This window comes from Ranitomeya imitator, chromosome 5 (genome assembly GCF_032444005.1).
Source record: "Ranitomeya imitator isolate aRanImi1 chromosome 5, aRanImi1.pri, whole genome shotgun sequence".
NCBI classification, from domain to species: domain Eukaryota; kingdom Metazoa; phylum Chordata; class Amphibia; order Anura; family Dendrobatidae; genus Ranitomeya; species Ranitomeya imitator.
In genome coordinates this window covers 498,799,029-498,822,670 of record NC_091286.1, presented here as the reverse complement: position 1 = coordinate 498,822,670, position 23,642 = coordinate 498,799,029, and the positions used below count along the sequence as shown (strand labels likewise).

Genomic DNA, 23,642 nt, shown 5'->3' with positions numbered 1-23,642 from the left:
GGACCGCGCCACACGGGATAGTGAAAAGCAGCTCACATATTTATTCTGCCTCCTGCGGCAATGTTTCGGTCCGAAGACCTTTGTCAAGCCCAAAGGTCTTCGGACCGAAACGTTGCCGCAGGAGGCAGAATAAATGTGTCTAAAAATGAACCATACGGCGCTGCTTAGTTGCTTCAGGTGAATAAGCAGCAAATATATGGACGAAATCACTCCCAATCGTCCCAGAAGTGGTTAATCAAAGAAAACTATATGTGATATTTGCGCTAAGTTCACCTATATGAAGCCATAAATAGTTAAAATACTAGGAAATGTCATAAACAAGGTTCCCCATACAGGACTGTGATTAACAAGATGTGTTTACCTTAATATCAAAGAAAAGGAAATCTGTGTCCAGTGCTGACATGCGGGAAGGTCCTTCACTCATGTGCTGAAAGGTTGGTATCTGAAGTCTTCTCTGAATCTCTGTTCCGGAAATATCCAATATGTTGCAGAGCAAATAGTAGTATAGGAGACGCTGTCCCGGCCGGTGACTAGCGTGCTCCCCCAGAGCTTGGTAACTGCCGTGCACAGGCAGTGGCGGCCGCTAGTATAGAGCTGAAGCCGACAAGGTGCAGGACCTTGTGTGACGTCACAGTCACGTGATGTGTACACGTGACCAGCTGCAAAGCTACGGAGCTACGAATAGCACACAGGACCAACTAATCCTACGCGTTTCAGAGTCACTGACTCCTTCATCAGGGATGGTGCTGTGTGCAAGATGTGTGCTTTATATAGCGTGCCACTTTTTTTTTTTTTTTCTTTATTTGCTCATTGGATAAAAGCAAACAGTTCTATCTCACTATTTAGACCGTGGGGTGCCAAAGTATTCAGTTCAAATATGTACCTCATTTCTTCTCTTGACATTTGGTGAATAAAGTTGCCACCTCTCCAGTCTTTTTTCACTATTTTCAATCCAGTGACTAAGATGTCCTCAAGTGAACCCCCGTGATATTTGGCAAAATGTTGAGATAAAGGGTGTTCCGAGAATTTTTTACTAATGTTGCACAAATGTTCTCTAATCCTTACATTCATAGGGCGAATAGTGCGACCTATGTACAATTTCTTGCAAAGGCACATAATACTGTAAATAACTCCTTTAGTGGAGCAGGTGATGAAATCTTTAATATTAACCCCTTCAAGACCCAGCCTATTTTGACCTTAAAGACCTTGCCGTTTTTTGCAATTCTGACCAGTGTCCCTTTATGAGGTAATAACTCAGGAACGCTTCAACGGATCCTAGCGGTTCTGAGATTGTTTTTTCGTGACATATTGGGCTTCATGTTAGTGGTAAATTTAGGTCAATAAATTCTGCATTTATTTGTGATAAACACGGAAAATTTTGAAAATTTCGCAATTTTCACATTTTGAATTTTTATTCTGTTAAACCAGAGAGATATGTGACACAAAATAGTTAATAAATAACATTTCCCACATGTTTACTTTACATCAGCACAATTTTGGAAACAAAATTTTTTTTTGTTAGGAAGTTATAAGGGTTAAAATTTGACCAGCGATTTGTCATTTTTACAACGAAATTTACAAAACCATTTTTTTTAGGGACCACCTCACATTTGAAGTCAGTTTGAGGGGTCTATATGGCTGAAAATACCCAAAAGTGACACCATTCTAAAAACCACCCCTCAAGGTACTCAAAACCACATTCAAGAAGTTTATTAACCCTTCAGGTGCTTCACAGCAGCAGAAGCAACATGGAAGGAAAAAATGAACATTTAACTTTTTAGTCACAAAAATTATCTTTTAGCAACAATTTTTTTATTTTCCCAATGGTAAAAGGAGAAACTGAACCACGAAAGTTGTTGTCCAATTTGTCCTGAGTACGCTGATACCTCATATGTGGGGGTAAACCACTGTTTGGGCGCACGGCAGGGCTTGGAAGGGAAGGAGCGCCATTTGACTTTTTGAATCAAAAATTGGCTCCACTCTTTAGCGGACACCATGTCACGTTTGGAGAGCCCCCGTGTGCCTAAAAATTGGAGCTCCCCCACAAGTGACCCCATTTTGGAAACTAGACGCCCCAAGGAACTTATCTAGATGCATATTGAGCACTTTGAACCCCCAGGTGCTTCACAAATTGATCCGTAAAAATGAAAAAGTACTTTTTTTTTCACAAAAAAATTCTTTTAGCCTCAATTTTTTCATTTTCACATGGGCAACAGGATAAAATGGATCCTAAAATGTGTTGGGCAATTTCTCCTGAGTACACCAATACCTCACATGTGGGGGTAAACCACTGTTTGGGCACATGGTAAGGCTCGGAAGGGAAGGAGCGCCATTTGACTTTTTGAATGAAAAATTATTTCCATCGTTAGCGGACACCATGTCGCGTTTGGATAGCTCCTGTGTGCCTAAACATTGGCGCTCCCCCACAAGTGACCCCATTTTGGAAACTAGACCCCCCAAGGAACTTATCTAGATGCATATTGAGCACTTTAAACCCCCAGGTGCTTCACAAATTGATCTGTAAAAATGAAAAAGTACTTTTTTTTCACAAAAAAATTTTCGCCTCAATTTTTTCATTTTCACATGGGCAGTAGGATAAAATGGATCATAAAATTTGTTGGGCAATTTCTCCCGAGTACGCCGATACCTCATATGTGGGGGTAAACCACTGTTTGGGCACACGGCAGGGCTCGGAAGGGAAGGCGCGCCATTTGACTTTTTGAATGGAAAATTAGCTCCAATTGTTAGCGGACACCATGTCGCGTTTGGAGAGCCCCCTGTGTGCCTAAACATTGGAGCTCCCCCACAAGTGACCCCATTTTGGAAACTAGACCCCCCAAGGAACTTATCTAGATGCATATTGAGCACTTTAAACCCCCAGGTGCTTCACAGAAGTTTATAACGCAGAGCCATGAAAATAAAAAATAATTTTTCTTTCCTCAAAAATGATTTTTTAGCCTGGAATTTCCTATTTTGCCAAGGATAATGGGAGAAATTGGACCCCAAATATTGTTGTCCAGTTTGTCCTGAGTACGCTGATACCCCATATGTGGGGGTAAACCACTGTTTGGGCGCACGGCAGGGCTCGGAAGGGATGGCACGCCATTTGGCTTTTTAAATGGAAAATTAGCTCCAATCATTAGCGGACACCATGTCACGTTTGGAGAGCCCCTGTGTGCTTAAACATTGGAGATCCCCCAGAAATGACACCATTTTGGAAACTAGACCCCCAAAGGAACTAATCTAGATGTGTGGTGAGGACTTTGAACCCCCAAGTGCTTCACAGAAGTTTATAACGCAGAGCCATGAAAATAAAAAAAAAAATTATTTTCTCAAAAATGATCTTTTAGCCTGCAATTTTTTATTTTCCCAAGGGTAACAGGAGAAATTTGACCCCAAAAGTTGTTGTCCAGTTTCTCCTGAGTACGCTGATACCCCATATGTGGGGGTAAATCACTGTTTGGGCACATGCCGGGGCTTGGAATTGAAGTAGTGACGTTTTGAAATGCAGACTTTGATGGAATGCTCTGCGGGCGTCACGTTGCGTTTGCAGAGCCCCTGATGTGCCTAAACAGTAGAAACCCCCCACAAGTGACCCCATTTTGGAAACTAGACCCTGAAAGGAACTTATCTAGATGTGTGGTGAGCACTTTGAACCCCCAAGTGCTTCATAGAAGTTTATAATGCAGAGCCGTGAAAATAATAAATACGTTTTCTTTCCTCAAAAATAATTATTTAGCCCAGAATTTTTTATTTTCCCAAGGGTTACAGGAGAAATTGGACCCCAAAAGTTGTTGTCCAGTTTCTCCTGAGTACGCTGATACCCCATATGTGGGGGTAAACCACTGTTTGGGCACACGTCGGGGCTCAGAAGGGAAGTAGTGACTTTTGAAATGCAGACTTTGATGGAATGGTCTGCGGGTGTCACGTTGCGTTTGCAGAGCCCCTGGTGTGCCTAAACAGTAGAGACCCCCCACAAGTGACCCCATTTTAGAAACTAGACCCCCCAAGGAACTTATCTAGATATGTGGTGAGCACTTTGAACCCCCAAGTGCTTCACAGACGTTTACAACGCAGAGCCGTGAAAATAAAAAATCATTTTTCTTTCCTCAAAAATTATGTTTTAGCAAGCATTTTTTTAGATTCACAAGGGTAACAGGAGAAATTGGACCCCAGTAATTGTTGCGCAGTTTGTCCTGAGTATGCTGGTACCCCATATGTGGGGGTAAACCACTGTTTGGGCACACGTCAGGGCTCGGAAGTGAGGGAGCACCATTTGACTTTTTGAATACGAGATTGGCTGGAATCAATGGTGGCGCCATGTTGCGTTTGGAGACCCCTGATGTGCCTAAACAGTGGTAACCCCTCAATTCTAACTCCAACACTAACCCCAACACACCCCTAACCCTAATCCCAACTGTAGCCATAATCCTAATCACAACCCTAACCCCAACACACCCCTAACCACAACACTAACCCCAACACACCCCTAACCCTAACCACAACCCTAATTCCAACCCTAACCCTAAGGCTATGTGCCCACGTTGCGGATTCGTGTGAGATATTTCCGCACCATTTTTGAAAAATCTGCGGGTAAAAGGCACTGTGTTTTACCTGCGGATTTTCCGCGGATTTCCAGTGTTTTTTGTGCGGATTTCACCTGCGGATTCCTATTGAGGAACAGGTGTAAAACGCTGCGGAATCCGCACAAAGAATTGACATGCTGCGGAAAATACAACGCAGCGTTCCCGCGCGGTATTTTCCGCACCATGGGCACAGCGGATTTGGTTTTTCATATGTTTACATGGTACTGTAAACGTGATGGAAAACTGCTACGAATCCTCAGCCAAATCCGCACCATGTGCACATAGCCTAATTCTAAAGGTATGTGCACACGCTGCGGATCCGCAGCAGTTTCCCATGAGTGTACAGTTCAATGTAAACCTATGGGAAACAAAAATCGCTGCACACATGCTGCGGAAAAACTGCACGGAAACGCAGCGGTTTACATTCCGCAGCATGTCACTTCTTTGTGCGGATTCCGCAGCGGTTTTACAACTGCTCCAATAGAAAATCGCAATTGTAAAACCGCAGTGAAATGCGCAGAAAAAAACGCGGTAAATCCGCCATAAATCCGCAGCGGTTTAGCACTGCGGATTTATCAAATCCGCAGCGGAAAAATCCGCAGAGGACCAGAATACGTGTGCACATTCCTAACCCTAGCCCTAACCCTAGCCCTAGCCCTAACCCTAGCCCTAACCCTAGCCCTAACCCTAGCCCTAACCCTAACCCTAGCCCTAACCCTAGCCCTAACCCTAGCCCTAACCCTAGCCCTAACCCTAGCCCTAACCCTAGCCCTAACCCTAGCCCTAACCCTAGCCCTAACCCTAGCCCTAGCCCTAACCCTAGCCCTAGCCCTAGCCCTAGCCCTAACCCTAGCCCTAACCCTAGCCCTAACCCTAACCCTAACCCTACCCCTAGCCCTAACCTTAACCCTAACCCTACCCCTAACCCTAACCCTATTCTAACATTAGTGGAAAAAAAAAATTCTTTATTTTTTTATTGTCCCTACCTATGGGGGTGACAAAGGGGGGGGGGGGGGTCATTTATTATTTTTTTTATTTTGATCACTGAGATAGATTATATCTCAGTGATCAAAATGCACTTTGGAACGAATCTGCCGGCCGGCAGATTCGGCGGGCGCACTGCGCATGCGCCCGCCATTTTGGAAGATGGCGGCGCCCGGGAGAAGACGGACGGGACCACGGCTGGATCGGTAAGTATGATAGGGTGGGGGGGGACCACGGGGGGGGGAATCGGAGCGCGGGGGGCGTGGAACGGAGCACGGGGGGCTGGAATGGAGCACGGGGGGGTGGAACGGAGCACGGGAGGGGGTGGATCGGAGTGCAGGGGGGGTGATTGGAGCACGGGGGGGTGATTGGAGCACGGGGGGAGCGGACACGAGCACGGGGGGGAGCGGAGCACTGGACGGAGGGGAGCTGGAGCAGTGTACCGGCCAGATCGGGGGGTTGGGGGGGCGATCGGAGGGGTGGGGTGGGGGCACACTAGTATTTCCAGCCATGGCCGATGATATTTCAGCATCGGCCATGGCTGGATTGTAATATTTCACCCGTTATAATGGGTGAAATATTACAAATCGCTCTGATTGGCAGTTTCACTTTCAACAGCCAATCAGAGCGACCGTAGCCACGAGGGGGTGAAGCCACCCCCCCTGGGCTAAACTACCACTCCCCCTGTCCCTGCAGATCGGGTGAAATGGGAGTTAACCCTTTCACCCGATCTGCAGGGACGCGATCTTTCCATGACGCCGCATAGGCGTCATGGGTCGGAATGGCACCGACTTTCATGACGCCTACGTGGCGTCAAAGGTCGGGAAGGGGTTAATTACTGTTGACTGATTGGAGATGGAGATTTGTTTTTTTGTGCCTAGTTTCTTACATGATAAGCATTTGTTGCATGGGAAGAAGCCATTGGGGCGTTTTGATAAAAAATGATGATTTTTTTCTTCTTTCTCCAGAGGTCTACATATCGTTGGGGCAATTAGATTCCCCAAATTTTTTGCCCTTTTGAAAACGAATTTTGGACGCACTGGTAGTAACTCCCCAATTATCTTATCCTCTTTGAGTATGTTCCAATGTTTATTTACAATCTTGTTCAGCATTCCACTTTTAGAATTATATTGCATTATAATTGGAATCTCATAATCTCCCCATTTTTATCCATTCATTTTTTCTGACTTCTTTTCTATCTGCATCAGGAACCTTTCCCTCGGGTGTTCTCCAACCTGTTCCTTAGTTTCTAACAGGAATTTTTTGTCATATCCTTTAATTACAAATTTCTCCACCAGGAGGTTTGCTTCCTTATTATAGTCGTCCAGTCTAGAGCAATTTCTATGTGCCCTGATGAATTGGCTCTTTGGAACATTGAGAAGCCAACTGGGAAGATGACAACTGTCCAAGGCTATATAGTTTCCAGAATCAGTGGGTTTTTAACCCCTTCCCGACCTGTGACACAGCGTATGCGTCATGAAAGTCGGTGCCAATCCGACCTGTGACGCATATGCTGTGTCACAGAAAGATCGCGTCCCTGCAGGCCGGGTGAAAGGGTTAACTCCCATTTCACCCGATCTGCAGGGACAGGGGGAGTGGTAGTTTAGCCCAGGGGGGGTGGCTTCACCCCCTCGTGGCTACGATCGCTCTGATTGGCTGTTGAAAGTGAAACTGCCAATCAGAGCGATTTGTAATATTTCACCTAAAAAAATGGTGAAATATTACAATCCAGCCATGGCCGATGCTGCAATATCATCGGCCATGGCTGGAAATACTAATGTGCACCCACCCCACCCCACCGATCGCCCCCCCAGCCCTCCGATCTGTGGCCCGCTCCCCTCCGTCCTGTGCTCCGCTCCCCCGTCCTCCTGTCCGCTCCCCCCGTGCTCCAGTCACACCCCCCATGCTCCAATCAAACCCCCCCGCACTCCGATCCCCCCCCGTGCTCCGAACCACCCCCCCTGCACACCGATCCACCCCCCCTGCACACCGATCCACCCGCCCGCACACCGATCACTCTCCCCCATGCTCCGATCCCTCCCCCCCCGTGCTCCGACGCCCCCCCCGTGCCCTGATCTCCCCCCCCCCTGTGCCCTGATCTCCCCCCCTTATACTTACCGATCCTGGCGGGGTCCCGTCCGTCTTCTTCCCCGAGCGCCGCCATGTTCCAAAATGGCGGGCGCATGCGCAGTGCGCCCGCCGAATCTGCCGGCCGGCAGATTCGTTCCAATGTGAATTTTGATCACTGTGATATAATCTATCACAGTGGTCAAAATAAAAAAACAGTAAATGACCCCCCCCATTTGTCCCCCATAGATAGGGACAATAATAAAATAAAGAATTTTTTTTTTTTTTCACTAAGGTTGGAGTTAGAACTAGGGTTAGGGGTAGGGTTAGGGGTAGGGTTAGGGGTAGGGTTAGGGGTAGGGTTAGGGGTAGGGTTAGGGGTAGGGTTAGGGGTAGGGTTAGGGTTAGGGTTTCGGTATGTGCACACGTATTCTGGTCCTCTGCGGATTTTTCCGCAGCGGATTTGATAAATCCGCAGTGCTAAACCGCTGCGGATTTATGGCAGATTTACCGCGGTTTTTCTGCGCATTTCACTGCGGTTTTACAACTGCGATTTTCTATTGGAGCAGTTGTAAAACCGCTGTGGAATCCGCAGAAAGAAGTGACATGCTGCGGAATGTAAACCGCTGCGTTTCCGTGCAGTTTTTCCGCAGCATGTGTACAGCGATTTTTGTTTCCCATAGGTTTACATTGAAATGTAAACTCATGGGAAACTGCTGCGGATCCGCAGCGTTTTCCGAAGCGTGTGCACATACCTTTAGAATTAGGCTATGTGCACACGGTGCGGATTTGGCTGCGGATCCGCAGCGGATTGGCCGCTGCGGATCCGCAGCAGTGTTCCATCAGGTTTACAGTACCATGTAAACCTATGGAAAACCAAATCCGCTGTGCCCATGGTGCGGAAAATACCGCACGGAAACGCTGCGTTGTATTTTCCGCAGCATGTCAATTCTTTGTGCGGATTCCGCAGCGTTTTACACCTATTCCTCAATAGGAATCCGCAGGTGAAATCCGCAGTAAATCCGCAGGTAAAACGCAGTGCCTTTTACCCGCGGATTTTTCAAAAATGGTGCGGAAAAATCTCACACGAATCCGCAACGTGGGTACATAGCCTTAGGGTTAGGGTTGGGTTGGAATTAGGGTTGTGGTTAGGGTTAGGGGTGTGTTGGGGTTAGGGTTGTGGTTAGGGGTGTGTTGCGGTTAGGGTTGTGGTTAGGGTTACGGCTACAGTTGGGATAAGGGTTAGGGGTGTGTTGGCGTTAGAATTGAGGGGTTTCCACTGTTTAGGCACATCAGGGGGTCTCCAAACGCAACATGGCGCCACCATTGATTCCAGCCAATCTTTTATTCAAAAAGTCAAATGGTGCTCCTTCCCTTCCGAGCCCCGACGTGTGCCCAAACAGTGGTTTACCCCCACATATGGGGTATCAGTGTACTCAGGACAAACTGGGCAACAATTACTGGGGTCCAATTTCTCCTGTTACCCTTGAGAAAATAAAAAATTGCTTGCTAAAACATCATTTTTGAGGAAAGTAAAATGATTTTTTATTTTCACGGCTCTGCGTTGTAAACGTCTGTGAAGCACTTGGGGGTTCAAAGTGCTCACCACATATCTAGATAAGTTCCTTGGGGGGTCTAGTTTCCAAAATGGGGTCACTTGTGGGGGGTTTCTACTGTTTAGGCACACCAGGGGCTCTGCAAACGCAACGTGACGCCCGCAGACCATTCCATCAAAGTCTGCATTTCAAAACGTCACTACTTGACTTCCGAGCCCCGACATGTGCCCAAACAGTGGTTTACCCCCACATATGGGGTATCAGCGTACTCAGGACAAACTGGGCAACAATTACTGGGGTCCAATTTCTCCTGTTACCCTTGAGAAAATAAAAAATTGCTTGCTAAAACATCATTTTTGAGGAAAGTAAAATGATTTTTTATTTTCACGGCTCTGCGTTGTAAACGTCTGTGAAGCACTTGGGGGTTCAAAGTGCTCACCACATATCTAGATAAGTTCCTTGGGGGGTCTAGTTTCCAAAATGGGGTCACTTGTGGGGGGTTTCTACTGTTTAGGCACACCAGGGGCTCTGCAAACGCAACGTGACGCCCGCAGACCATTCCATCAAAGTCTGCATTTCAAAACGTCACTACTTGACTTCCGAGCCCCGACATGTGCCCAAACAGTGGTTTACCCCCACATATGGGGTATCAGCGTACTCAGGAGAAACTGGACAACAACTTTTGGGGTCCAATTTCTCCTGTAACCCTTGGGAAAATAAAAAATTCTGGGCTAAAAAATTATTTTTGAGGAAAGAAAACGTATTTATTATTTTCACTGCTCTGTGTTATAAACTTCTGTGAAGCACTTGGGGGTTCAAAGTGCTCACCTCACATCTAGATAAGTTCCTTTCGGGGTCTAGTTTCTAAAATGGGGTCACTTGTGGGGGGTTTCTACTGTTTAGCCACATCAGGGGCTCTGCAAACGCAACGTAACGTCCGCAGAGCATTCCATCAAAGTCTGCATTTCAAAATGTCACTACTTGACTTCCGAGCCCCGACATGTGCCCAAACAGTGGTTTACCCCCACATATGGGGTATCAGCGTACTCAGGAGAAACTGTACAACAACTTTTGGGGTCAAATTTCTCCTTTTACCCTTGGGAAAATAATAAATTGCAGGCTAAAAAATCATTTTAGAGAAAATAAAATTTTTATTTTATTTTCATGGCTCTGCGTTATAAACTTCTGTGAAGCACTTGGAAGTTCAAAGTCCTCACCACACATCTAGATTAGTTCCTTTGGGGGTCTAGTTTCCAAAATGGGGTCATATGTGGGGGATCTCCAATGTTTAGGCACACAGGGGCTCTCCAAACGTGACATGGTGTCCGCTAATGATTGGAGCTAATTTTCCATTTAAAAAGCCAATTGGCGTGCCTTCCCTTCCGAGCCCTGCCGTGCGCCCAAACAGTGGTTTACCCCCACATATGGGGTATCAGCGTACTCAGGACAAACTGGACAACAACATTTGCGGTCCAATTTCTCCTATTACCCTTGGCAAAATAGGAAATTCCAGGCTAAAAATCATTTTTGAGGAAAGAAAAATTATTTTTTATTTTCATGGCTCTGCATTATAAACTTCTGTGAAGCACCTGGGGGTTTAAAGTGCTCAATATGCATCTAGATAAGTTCCTTGGGGGGTCTAGTTTCCAAAATGGGGTCACTTGTGGGGGAGCTCCAATGCATAGGCACACAGGAGCTCTCTAAACGCGACATGGTGTCCGCTAACAATTGGAGCTAATTTTCCATTCAAAAAGTCAAATGGCGCACCTTCCCTTCCGAGCCCTGCCGTGTGCCCAAACAGTGGTTTACCCCCACATATGAGGTATCGGCGTACTCGGGAGAAATTGCCCAACAAATTTTAGGATTCATTTTATCCTATTGCCCATGTGAAAATGAAAAACTGAGGCGAAAAGAATTTTTTTGTGAAAAAAAAAGTACTTTTTCATTTTTACAGATCAATTTGTGAAGCACCTGAGGGTTTAAAGTGCTCAATATGCATCTAGATAAGTTCCTTGGGGGGTCTAGTTTCCAAAATGGGGTCATTTGTGGGGGAGCTCCAATGTTTAGGCACACGGGGGCTCTCCAAACACGACATGGTGTCCGCTAACGATGGAGATAATTTTTCATTCGAAAAGTCAAATGGCGCTCCTTCCCTTCCGAACCTTACCATGTGCCCAAACAGTGGTTTACCCCCACATGTGAGGTATCGGTGTACTCAGGAGAAATTGCCCAACACATTTTAGGATCCATTTTATCCTGTTACCCATGTGAAAATGAAAAAAATTGAGGCTAAAAGAATTTTTTTGTGAAAAAAAAGTACTTTTTCATTTTTACGGATCAATTTGTGAAGCCCCCGGGGGTTCAAAGTTCTCACTATGCATCTAGATAAGTTCCTTGGGGCGTCTAGTTTCCAAAATGGGGTCACGTGTGGGGGAGCTCCAATTTTTAGGCACACGGGGGCTCTCCAAACGTGACATGGTGTCCGCTAAAGAGTGGAGCCAATTTTTCATTCAAAAAGTCAAATGACGCTCCTTCCCTTCCAAGCCCTGCCGTGCGCCCAAACAGTGGTTTACCCCCACATATGAGGTATCAGCGTACTCAGGACAAATTGGACAACAACTTTCGTGGTTCAGTTTCTCCTTGTACCATTGGGAAAATAAAAAAAATGTTGCTAAAAGATAATTTTTGTGACTAAAAAGTTAAATGTTCATTTTTTCCTTCCATGTTGCTTCTGCTGCTGTGAAGCACCTGAAGGGTTAATAAACTTCTTGAATGTGGTTTTGAGCACCTTGAGGGGTGCATTTTTTAGAATGGTGTCACTTTTGGGTATTTTCAGCCATATAGACCCCTCAAACTGACTTCAAATGTGAGGTGGTCCCTAAAAAAATGGTTTTGTAAATTTCGTTGTAAAAATGACAAATCGCTGGTCAAATTTTAACTCTTATAACTTCCTAGCAAAAAAAAATTTTGTTTCCAAAATTGTGCTGGTGTAAAGTAGACATGTGGGAAATGTTATTTATTAACTATTTTGTGTCACATAACTCTCTGGTTTAACAGAATAAAAATTCAAAATGTGAAAATTGCGAAATTTTCAAAATTTTCGCCAAATTTCCGTTTTTATCACAAATAAACGCAGAATTTATTGACCTAAATTTACCACTAACATGAAGCCCAATATGTCACGAAAAAATAATCTCAGAACCGCTAGGATCCGTTGAAGCGTTCCTGAGTTATTACCTCATAAAGGGACACTGGTCAGAATTGCAAAAAACGGCCAGGTCATTAAGGTTAAAATAGGCTGGGTCATGAAGGGGTTATAGTCGTCCAGTCTAGAGCAATTTCTATGTGCCCTGATGAATTGGCTCTTTGGAACATTGAGAAGCCAACTGGGAAGATGACAACTGTCCAAGGCTATATAGTTTCCAGAATCAGTGGGTTTATGATATATTTGAGTATGTATTTTGTTGCTATCAATAAAAATTCTTAAGTCTAAAAAATTTATTTCTTTATTATTTATAACTGAAGTGAATTTTAAAAAGTAATCATTTGTGTTTAGGTGTTGAATAAAATCATTTAATAAAATGGGGCCCCCGGACCAAATAAATATGATATCGTCAATGAACCTCTGCCATAGGACCAGGTTCGCCCGTAGCTCACCCCCGCTGAAGATGGTTTCTTCTTCCCACCTCCCTACGTAAAGGTTGACGTAACTAGGGGCGAACCTGGTACCCATGGCAGTACCCCATTCCTGGGAGTAGTAGTCCGCCCCAAATTTAAAATAATTGTGAGTGAGTATAAAATCGATACAATCTAGAATAAAAAGATTCTGATCCCTGGGTGTCTGGCTATTCTTTGACATAAAATATTCAACTGCTTCACATCCCTTTTTGTGCTCAATCACAGTATAGAGGGAAGTTATATCTAAAGTCCCCATGATATAGTGTTCTTCCCATTGTATCTTCTGCAGAATATTTAAAATGTGTGCACTATCCTTCAAATAGGATGGAAGGTGGGGACACAGTCTCTGTAGGTAGCAATCCACAAATTTAGAAAGGTTAGATGTGAGGCCTCCTATGGCGGATATAATCGGTCTGCCTGGTGGATGCAGTGGATCTTTGTGGACCTTAGGTAAATAATAAAAATATGGAGCCCGGGGATGCATGTTATTTACAAAATCAAATTCATTCTTATTTAAAAATCCCTTTTGGAAACCTGTTTGTATCAAGCTTTGCATTTCTTTTAAATAGTTAGCTGATGGGTCCATGGTTAGTTTTTTATAGGTGCGATTGTCACTCAACAGCCGTAGGGATTCTTTATCATAATCGGGAGTGTTGAGTATAACTATACCACCCCCTTTATCGGCCGGTCTGATGGTTTTGTTTGTTGTCTTGAAGTTGTTGAATCGCCCTGCGTTCTTGATTAGACAAGTTAACTTGAACTGAGAACATTTTCTGTCCGAAATTTTTCTAATATCCCGAGTCACGTTATTCTGAAAGGCCTCAAACGCCTCAGAATATTCCTGGATCGGGTTAAAGTTTGATTTCTTTTTGAGATGGGTGTGTTCATACGGATCAAAAGTATCCATTGATCCATCATTATTTGCCATGCTTAGCTTCTTCTTTAGATAGTGTTTCTTAATAGCCAGTTTCCTCATGAACAGTTTCACCCCTATATAGGCCTGAAATTTATTGAACTTTGTACTCGGTGCGTATTTAAGGCCCCTATTGAGTAAGCAAACCTCATTGTTGCTCAATGTGTGATTACTCAGATTGAAGATCTTCTGTTTTAATTGCGCTGAGATGTTTTCCTGTTGTTGATGCACTGATCTCTCTTTTTTTGGTTGATTTCCCGCCCCTACATCCCCTTTTTCGTTTTTTCTTTGTCCCTTTTGAAAAAAAGGAGGGAGATGGCTTTGTGTGGTTTTTGGTTTAATTTTGTTGTAATTTTTTATCTTTCTGTCCTAACATGAAAGATGGCGCCTGTTTCTGTCGTAGAGGTTGTGAATTAGATTCTTCCCTGGAAATCCCAGGGGTATTATCATTATTTTCAAATGCTAGGAATCTATTATGTGTTTCAATAGCCGGTATTGGGGTGGAGATATCCGGGGCAATATTTGATTGAATGAGAATATGTGAGCTGCTTTTCACTATCCAGTGTCGCGCTGTCCTTTTCTTCAGTTTGGATTTTCATGTGGGCTCAGCGCCGGAGCCCACATCAAAGGGGGAGACACGACATGCGCAGTACTAGTACGGTGCATGTCGTGAAGGGGTTTAAAAAAAAATTACATATGCTCCTCTTGTCGCTAGGGGCCAGGTGCACCGTGTGCCGCTTTGTCTTCCGGGTCTCTGTAGTGACTGTTCAGGTAGAGGGCGCACACTAACCACGTCATCACGCCCTCTGACCTGAACGTCACAGAGGACGCAGAAGACGGAGCGTGGTGGTGGAACGAGGACAGGTGAATATTGCATGGCTCACCCTCCCCCGTCATACTCGCCCCCTCCTGGCGCTGTCTCTGCAAGTCCCTGCTTTTCCGATAGACTCCGGCGCCGGCAGCTTGTTCCTGTGTTCAGTGGTCACGTGGTACAGCTCATTAAAGTAATGAATATGCGCTCCACGCCTATGGGAGTGCATATTCATGAGCGGTACCACGTGACTGCTGGTTGCCGGAGACCATCGGAGAAGCAGGGACTGCAGAGACCACGCCGGGAAGGGGTGAGTATGATGTGTCATCTGCCCCGCTGACCCCCTGGGACAATGACTCGAGTATAAGCCGAGAGGGGCACTTTCAGCCTAAACAAATGGGCTGAAAAACTCGGCTTATACTCGAATATATACGGTAAATGGTTTTTTTACGTATGTTTTTGGTGCAGATTTTTCTCCACTCATTAGAATGGGTGAAATTTGCTGCAAAAACACTTAAAAAATTTACATAATGCAGATCTAAATCTGCACCAAAGTAAAAAATAAGCAACATGTGCATGAGACTTCAGGATTCTCATTCACTTTGCCAACATCAGGAAACCCTTCAAGATTTGTTCAGAAAAACGCAACAACTCTGCAACGTGTGTACGGGTCTTAAGGGTATGTTCACACGTTCCTGATTTCCATCCTTTTTTTCAGGACTAAAAACCGCAGCTCTTTGCAGAAAACGTAGGTCCTTTTTTTGATGCGTTTTTTGATGCGTTTTTTGATGCGTTTTTTGATGCGTTTTTTGATGCGTTTTTTGATGCGTTTTTTGATGCGTTTTTTGATGCGTTTTTTGATGCAGTTTTCTATGCAGAGTCTGTGTGTTTTCTAGGGAGTTTTTTAGGGTTAAAATGGCTGAAAATACCCTAACCCTACCCCTAACCCTAACCATAGTGGAAAAAAAAATAAAAAATTCTTAATTTTTTTATTGTCCCTACCTATGGGGGTGACAAAGGGGGGGGGGGGGTGTCATTTACTATTTTTTTTTATTTTGATCACTAAGATGGGTTATATCTCAGTGATCAAAATGCACTTTGGAACGAATCTGCCGGCCGGCAGATTCGGCGGGCGCACTGCGCATGCGCCCGCCATTTTGCAAGATGGCGGCGCCCAGGGAGAAGCCGGACGGACACCGGGAGGCCGGGTAAGTATAAGGGGGGGAGATTAGGACACGGGGGGGGGGCATCGGAGCATGGGGGGTTGGGATCGGGGCAGCCACGCTCCGCCCACGCACTTCCGCCCGCTTCCCCGCACTTCCTGCTGCAGCGGTTCGGCACCACAAACCGCAATAAAACCCGCAGATATATTTTTGATCTGCGGGTTTTACTGCGGGTTTGACCTCACAATGGAGGTCTATGGGTGCAGAACCGCTGCGGCTCCGAAAAAAGAAGTGACATGGTACTTCTTTTTTCCCGCAGCTATTCAGCGCGGCTTTTTTTCTGAATTTCAGGATCGTGTGCACAGTGGTTCCTGTTTTCCATAGGGTACATTGTACTGTACCCTGCATGGAAAACACCTGCGGAACCGCAGCGGCAAAAACGCTGCGGTTCCGCAGAAAAAAACGCACTGTGTGAACATGGCCTAATACGTGCAAGAAATGTGGGATTCCATGACTCGGATGTCTGGATCTCAGTCCTGCTTGATATTTAGGAAAACGTCTGTTGGTTCTTAAATAATAAAGAATGCTGCAGTGAGATGATGGGCGCAGATTAATCTGGAGGCATGCTGGTACAGTACATAGTTTGACCAATCTCTGTAATATCTCCAATATTTCGTACTTTGGTGTCAGGGTGAGGGCTAAGGTGAATTATTATAACCTTTTATTGTAGATCCTGTACATCATTGTATTTTTTTTTTGTCTTTATTATCATTACAATTTGTAATAATTTTGCATGAAACTTCACTTTCTGAGTGTGGATTTTATTCTAGCTACTGTTATGTCATTTTGTAGCATAAAATACAACATAGTGTGCCCTGGAGTGGAAAAAAAACATTTAAAATACTATCATCAAGCAGAGCAGCTTTCCCAATTCTAACCATGTGTAATATACACACTGGTGGGATTCAGCTCCACTTGTCGGTTCATGCGGCTGCCAGGTGTGAATTGCATATTTGCAGCCGGCTAGCGTCTCATTTGTTTTCTCTCGATAAAACCCTGAGTGAATCAGGTTGGCTTTACTGCAAGTATGCAATTGGGAGATGGCGGTCACCAAGAAGAGCGTGGCTGTCTGTTACCCCTTGTGTGTGATCAGCAAATGTGGAGACCATGCAGATGGATCTCAAATGGATTTTATGAGTGGTCTGTCTCCGTAGCTGCGATATGAGCCGGGAATATATTACTCCATAACCAGGCCAGCCTGCCATTCAGGAGTGTAGAGCAGCCATTGTTGGAGTTGCAATGTCAGTCATTATTACACTGTGACTTTGTTTTCCCTTCAGCCAGCTGTATGTTGCCCACAAGAACGGAAGAGTGGATCAAGCACTTTCTCTTGGATTTCTATTTTGTTGGTTCGGAGGGGACGTCACAAATTTTGTCGGGTCCTATTTAACCAAACAGCTTCCAATACAGGTACATCAGTCAGAACCCAATGTGAGGTCGTTGCATCAAATATTGTGCCCAAAGTTACTGATAGAGTCCATAATTCCTTTTTCCTAAGGCCTCATGCAGATATCTGTTGCTCTCAGTCCTACGATGGACCACCGTGCACTGACTGGCCGTGGATCTCCCCACCCAGGCTTGACGGCCTCATAAAAATATATGAATCTGTTGTGCGCTGGTTGAGAGGCCCGCGACAGTCCATTCAATACATTCCGTATTTGCACCAAGATCCACGGATGTCTGCATGAACCCTAACCTGTGTAGTAATGGAGTGAGTTATGCAAGACTCCTGGACATATTTTCCTATGGCATTTGTACTTGGTTTGTCCGGGACCATGATATTCACAACCATGTCATGGTATAAAGTCCTCAATACCAGATGCCAGAACACCCCATATTCATACACCGTATTGTGGCTGCTCTCGGCACAACTTCTTTTAAAGTGAGTGGGAATTGACCTGCAGTGTTCAGCGCTGTGGTGCTCTGGCTCTTTGTATTTCAGCCACCTGCAGGATGTATTAACAGCTGATCAGTGGGGAAGGTTTCCAGAGAGCGTAGATATCGGAGGTATAGTCCTTCAAGCATCTCTTTAACACCACAGTCATGCTTGCTGTGCAGTAGAAAATGGACACCGCAATGACACCTGGTCACAAGAGGCAACCACTGTCTCAATTATTTTAGGTTTCTGATCCTCTAGATTCCATGCTAATTTAGTTTTACTTGTTTCTTTTCAGGTTGTCACTGCCATTTGTTATGTCAGCATGGATATAATTATGATATCTCAGTTTGCCTACTACAAATTGAAACACAAGAAGCTAAAAGGTAATTATACATTTGTATTCATTGTGAGGTATGTGTCTCACGGAACAGCAATACTCAGAGTACTGCAACCTGAAGAGTAAATGACTACAGTATGTGTTTCTTGTATATTTGTTATTTTGGCAGTATATATTCTACTAAAATAAGGATATTTAATAAATAACCTCTGAACAGGTTCTTGCTTGTGGTTTTGGCATGCTAGATTTGTCCTTTTTGCATGCTGATAGTTTAGTGTTGGGGAAGAAAGTCCTATTCTATAGAATCTGGTTTTGGCACAAAAAAATGCAGAACCAGATGCCTGTGTTTTTGGTGCGTTTTTCTCCTTCCACCATGACTGCACCACGGAGAGAGGGGATCGGTCCTTCAAGGACAGGAAACTTACAGATAAAAAGGCGGTACCTCTCCCGCATCAGTTGATTTCCTGTCCTTAACTGGGAACCTACAGTTGACACACCTGCAAAGGAAGAGATCGTTGTTTGATGCCAGGCCCGGCCAGACCGATCCATACAGCGGGAATTCCCTGCCTTGGCTGGCGCGGTATCCTGAGGCACCACCGCTGGGGTCAGTGGGCCTCTAGGGCAGAGGTCCCCAACTCCAGTCCTCAAGGCCCACCAACAGGTCATGTTTTCAGGATTTCCTTAGTCTTGCCCAGGTAATAATTGCATCACCAGTGCAATGCAAAGGAAATCCTGAAAACATGACCTGTTGGTGGGCCTTGAGGACTGGAGTTGGGGACCTCTGCTCTAGGGTGTACAGGAAGAGGCAGCACAAAAGATGCACCGCTGGGTATGCTGCCTTTCATGGAATCTGTGTACCTGCTCTGCAGGAAGCTCTGCTAGGCTGATGCTGTAGGCTGATGTGAAACGTGTGCTTGGTACTTCCGGGGTCTAGTGTGCACGCGCCGGCATGCAGGCACGTCCCTATGACGCGGCGCTGCAAGGTATGACTGGGAAATCCAGCTGGCGCATGCTCACGTCCTCACTGGCAGTGTATGTGCCGTGCCAATACTGTCTGCATGTGTGCCGCACCCCCCCTCACCTTCCTGAGGGCGGCCCTATGGAGAGCGTACGGATATCTAAGCCTAATGACACGCTGAAACAGCACAAGTATGCTGGGGTGGTGCAGGGGAAGTGCCAGGGCATATTTAGCACCAGAAAGCACTAGTACAGTGCTTTTGATAGAGCTCTGGCAATCAACCCCCCCACCCTAAGTCATGAGCGAACAGGAGCACCAGGAGGTGCAGATGCTACATGTCCAGTCACCACCCCAGCAGCAGCCACTGTCGCAGCCACAACAGCGACAACGGACATAAAAAGGACCCTTCCCATCATCACGAGCGTTGTAATGGGAGTGGGCATTCTGACAGATAGTCCCAGTGCAGCAAGGACTCCAGTGTGGCGTCGAATGCAAGAGAGGACCAGTCTACAAAAATGGTTCCTCCTCCTAACCCGGTAACCCTTCTTCCGTCAGAATGGTAAGTGAGCTACTTCAAAGTCCACCTCATAATTACTGTCCCTCCTCTTTTCTCTTCTATTCTTCATTGAAGGAAAAGTGCGGGTAAGACTGAACACAGGACCTGTGCACTTTGCACAGAGGAGTTACTTCTACATGGGAAAATAGACTCTGTAGCTCTTGTATAGAACACTGTGAAGAGACCCTGACGTTTGCCTCAGATCTTAGGTCCTTAATAAAGTCGCTGGTAGAAAATACTTTTTAGGTAATTTCAGGATAAGGGAAAAAAAAACTGCAAATGTCCAGACAGGTGGGGGCGTGGCTATGTAAGCCAAGAGAGAAGACGCACCTTTTGGAGGCTCCCATTATCCTGATCTGAATCCGGCCATTTATCCCCCTGAACTGCAGCTGCACCGGCTGAGGCGGTGCTCTGAAAGCTCGGGAGACCGGCGACCCCCCCGGGTGGCGGCGGTGGAACGCTGGAGAGCCGATATCTGTGGCGGCCTGGAGGAGCGGCGAGGTCCCTGGGCTGCGGCGGCCATCTTTGAGCGCGGCTCCGACGGGCGGGACGCAGTGCCGGCGGCGGCTGAAGCCGGGTGGATCCCCCGGGGAGCACGGCAGGCACTTACATACAGCGGGGACGCTGTGGAACATCGAGGAGCAGGAGACAGGTGCCGGGTCTGGAGCGGCGGGCGGGCCCTGGGAGACGGCGGCCATTACCACAGCGCACTCTCCAGCAGCAAGGAGAGAGGCGCTATATAGCAAGACTGCGGTGCATTCAGGAGGTGAGCTACCGGCCTGAAACACTAAAAGGGGCAGAGCGGTGTGCGCCCTGGAAAATTGGGCCCTGCACTCCCCTTATCAAAACCCCTGCTTGCACCATTACTTTGGAGGGATCGTTCCCCCCTCCCTGCTGTTCTTCCTGGGGAACTGTGGCTGCTCTGGGACACAGTGCCTGGGCAAACTCCTAAGTTGATACATTTGCAGACATCTGAGACTCTTTGCTTGGTTTGCTGCCTCTCGGGGGTGCATCCCGGTGTTTGGCCCTGTCCGGTCTGCTAGTGGAGAATAGACTGCCATAATAAATTTGGTCATTTGGTGGGGATCTTCTGCCAATCACCATGCATCATCCTAAAGGAGCGGGGGCTGCTGACAAGTTGAGGAAATATGCCAGAGAAGATGCCCCAGATAATACACGCTCTCTCAGAAATAATCCCACGCAGAGTCAACGCAAAAATCGTCTTTCTGACAGCAATGAGGAGGGAGAACAAGACGAACTGACTCTTAAACAAGCATCTGAGCAGTTGATGCAGGCTATATCTCTCACCAGGTCCTCTCTCACTGAGAAAATAGAAGACGTGCATACTGAAGTGGGCCGTCTGCGACAAGATATACAAACTATGAGAGGGCGTATTTCAGAGGTTGAAACAAGGGTGTCTCAGATAGAGGACACCATTGCCCCAATGGAGGCTAAGTTATCAAAGGCCACTGGCTCTGTGAATGCCTGGAAGCAAAAGGCAGATGACCTGGAAAACAGGCTGCGCCGTAATAATATCCGAATTATTGGCCTACCAGAACGCTCGGAGGGTCAGCAACCTGAGCAATTTCTAGAGGACTGGCTTAAAACCTCCCTGGGAGACGGATTCTCCTCAACATTTTCTGTGGAAAGGGCCCATAGGGTCCCAACGAGACCTCTTCCTCCTGGAACTCCGCCCCGACCCTTTCTGGCACGTCTCCTTAACTGCAGAGACAGGGATGCAATTCTTCGCTTGGCAAGGCAGAAGGCCCCTATTAAATTCAATAACGCCACTATATCAATCTTCCCGGACTTCTCTATGGAACTTCAAAAGCAGCGAGTTCGATTTATGGAAGTCAAAAAGCAGCTCAGGGATAAAAACATCATTTACTCCATGCTTTATCCAGCTCGACTCCGTATTGTTCATGAAGGCTCCTCCCTGTTCTTCACTGACCCGGCGGAGGCGGTCGAATGGTTACGGTCATACAAGGGGCCTAGTACCCCGGACTCTTGAGTAGCTCTTTCTATCTGATGGCAACATAATCTAGAGCTCTCTATGTGGGTGCTGAGTTTGTCAACTATACCGGACGCTGATTCCAGTGAGGGTATCCCCTATTCTACTCAACTATAGGAGTGTAGGATTACACTCCTCCACTGTTCAAATGTTGTTTGGTTTGGTATTTTACACCAGTTTCAATTGTTTGTTATGTTTATTAGTCGCCAGTGATAACCTTATGCTCTGTATGATGTTCCTGATTCCCGCCCAGGCTGTGGTGTATGTTATGCCTTTTCCCGAACGTAGATATGGGATCTGAGATTGTATGTATGACGTGGAACGTACGGGGTATTAAGACTCCTCGAAAGAAAATTAAGGTATTTTCACAAATTAAAAGGTATCATCCACATATTGTAGCACTTGTGGAGACGCATTTGACCAGAGACACAGCTAAGTGTACGCAAAAGCCGTGGGTGCAGTGGTCCCTTCACGCATTTCACACCAGTTACTCCAGAGGGGTCTCCCTGTTGGTACATAGGAATGTCAGGTGGGAGGCTAGAGAGTCACGACGCGATCCCGAAGGTCGCTTTGTTTTTGTTCATGCCTTTATTAATATGAAGGAATATGTGATATTATGTGTTTATAACCCACCCCCGGCCGGCATATCGGTTCTCCGCATGGCACTGGGTTTCTCCCTAAATTATCCTAATGCTAGTGTTATCTGTATGGGAGACTTTAATTTAGTCATGGATAATCTTAAAGACAGACTGAGACTAGACGGCGAGATGTCAAGGGGGCCCCTTTCTCAATCTCCCTCTCAATTGGCATCATTTATGAACGGTAGCGGATGGTTAGACCTATGGAGAATACGTCACCCTGAGATAAAGGAATATACTTGTCATTCTTCAACTAGACAGTCTCTATCCCGTATAGATTACATATTTGGATCTAGCGACCTAGCGCTGTGGGTGAATAGTGTCGAACATGGTAACAGGGGGATATCAGATCACAGCCCAATTGTTCTCAAACTTAAATACGGTCAGTCAAATAATAATATACCTTGGAAATTGAATCCCTTCTGGCTGAAACTAATAGATGCTAGTGATAGAACGGTTGATCAGTTAAACTGCTTTGTCTCTACTCACCCAGACCCCTCGAATCTCAATCTGTTCTGGGACACTCTAAAGGCATATTTGAGGGGATGTCTGTCCTCTACAATCTCCTATATAAAGAGGGTGACGGCGGGGGAAGATGACGAGATTGAGCGACGGCTGAAGGACTCGGAAGCCGCCTATGTGGCCAATCAAACTAACGGCAACAGGGTGGAGTGGCTCACTTCCCAAAGATTATACACCCAAAATATAGACACTAAATCAAAACGTAAATTATTTTTTACCCGTCAGTCTTATTTTGAAATGGGGAATCAGGCCAGTAAACTCCTAGCTTTTTTGGTACGTCAGCATAACACCTCCAACACGGTACTACAGATTCGGACACTCGATGGTTCGTTGGTATCCTCCACCGAGGAAATTCTTCAAAGTTTTTGTAATTACTATAAGTCACTGTACAAATCGGGTAGTGGTCTTGGGGTCCCTGAATGTATAGACTATCTATCAGACATGGCATTCCCCTTACTGAGCCCAACCCAGCAAGCTTTTATGGAAGCCGAGTTTACTCTGGAGGAGGTGGAACAGGCTATAATGGATATGGCCACCGGGAAGGCCCCTGGACCTGACGGGTTTCCCGTTGAGTTCTATAAAAAATATCGGGACCACCTGGCACCACTCTTATTGAAGGTGCTTCAGAATATATGGGAGGGAGAAATTATGCCTGAAACATTTTATGATGCAAATATCATTGTACTTAAGAAGGAGGGAAAGGACCCCTTGGAATGTGGATCATATCGCCCCATATCATTGGTGAACGTAGATTATAAAATCTTCACTAAAATATTGGCCACTAGACTAAATACAATCATATTAGATCTTATACACCCAGATCAAACAGGCTTTATGCCTGGGAAAAGTACCTCTATTAATATTCGGCGGGTCCAATCAGTGATTCAATATAGCTCCCTAGAATTGGATAATAACTGGGCTCT

General features: G+C 45.9%; 1 protein-coding gene across 1 annotated transcript in view; it reads left to right on the top strand.

Moving 5' to 3' along the window:
* Window positions 1-23,642, top strand: part of LOC138638268 (lysosomal amino acid transporter 1 homolog) — a 47,543-nt gene that overhangs the window by 4,631 nt on the left and 19,270 nt on the right. Inside the window, exons 2-3 of the mRNA XM_069727443.1 lie at window positions 17,099-17,228; window positions 17,993-18,080. Of these exons, the coding sequence (XP_069583544.1) occupies window positions 17,099-17,228; window positions 17,993-18,080 (218 nt within the window). The remainder of the gene's footprint in view (window positions 1-17,098; window positions 17,229-17,992; window positions 18,081-23,642) is intronic.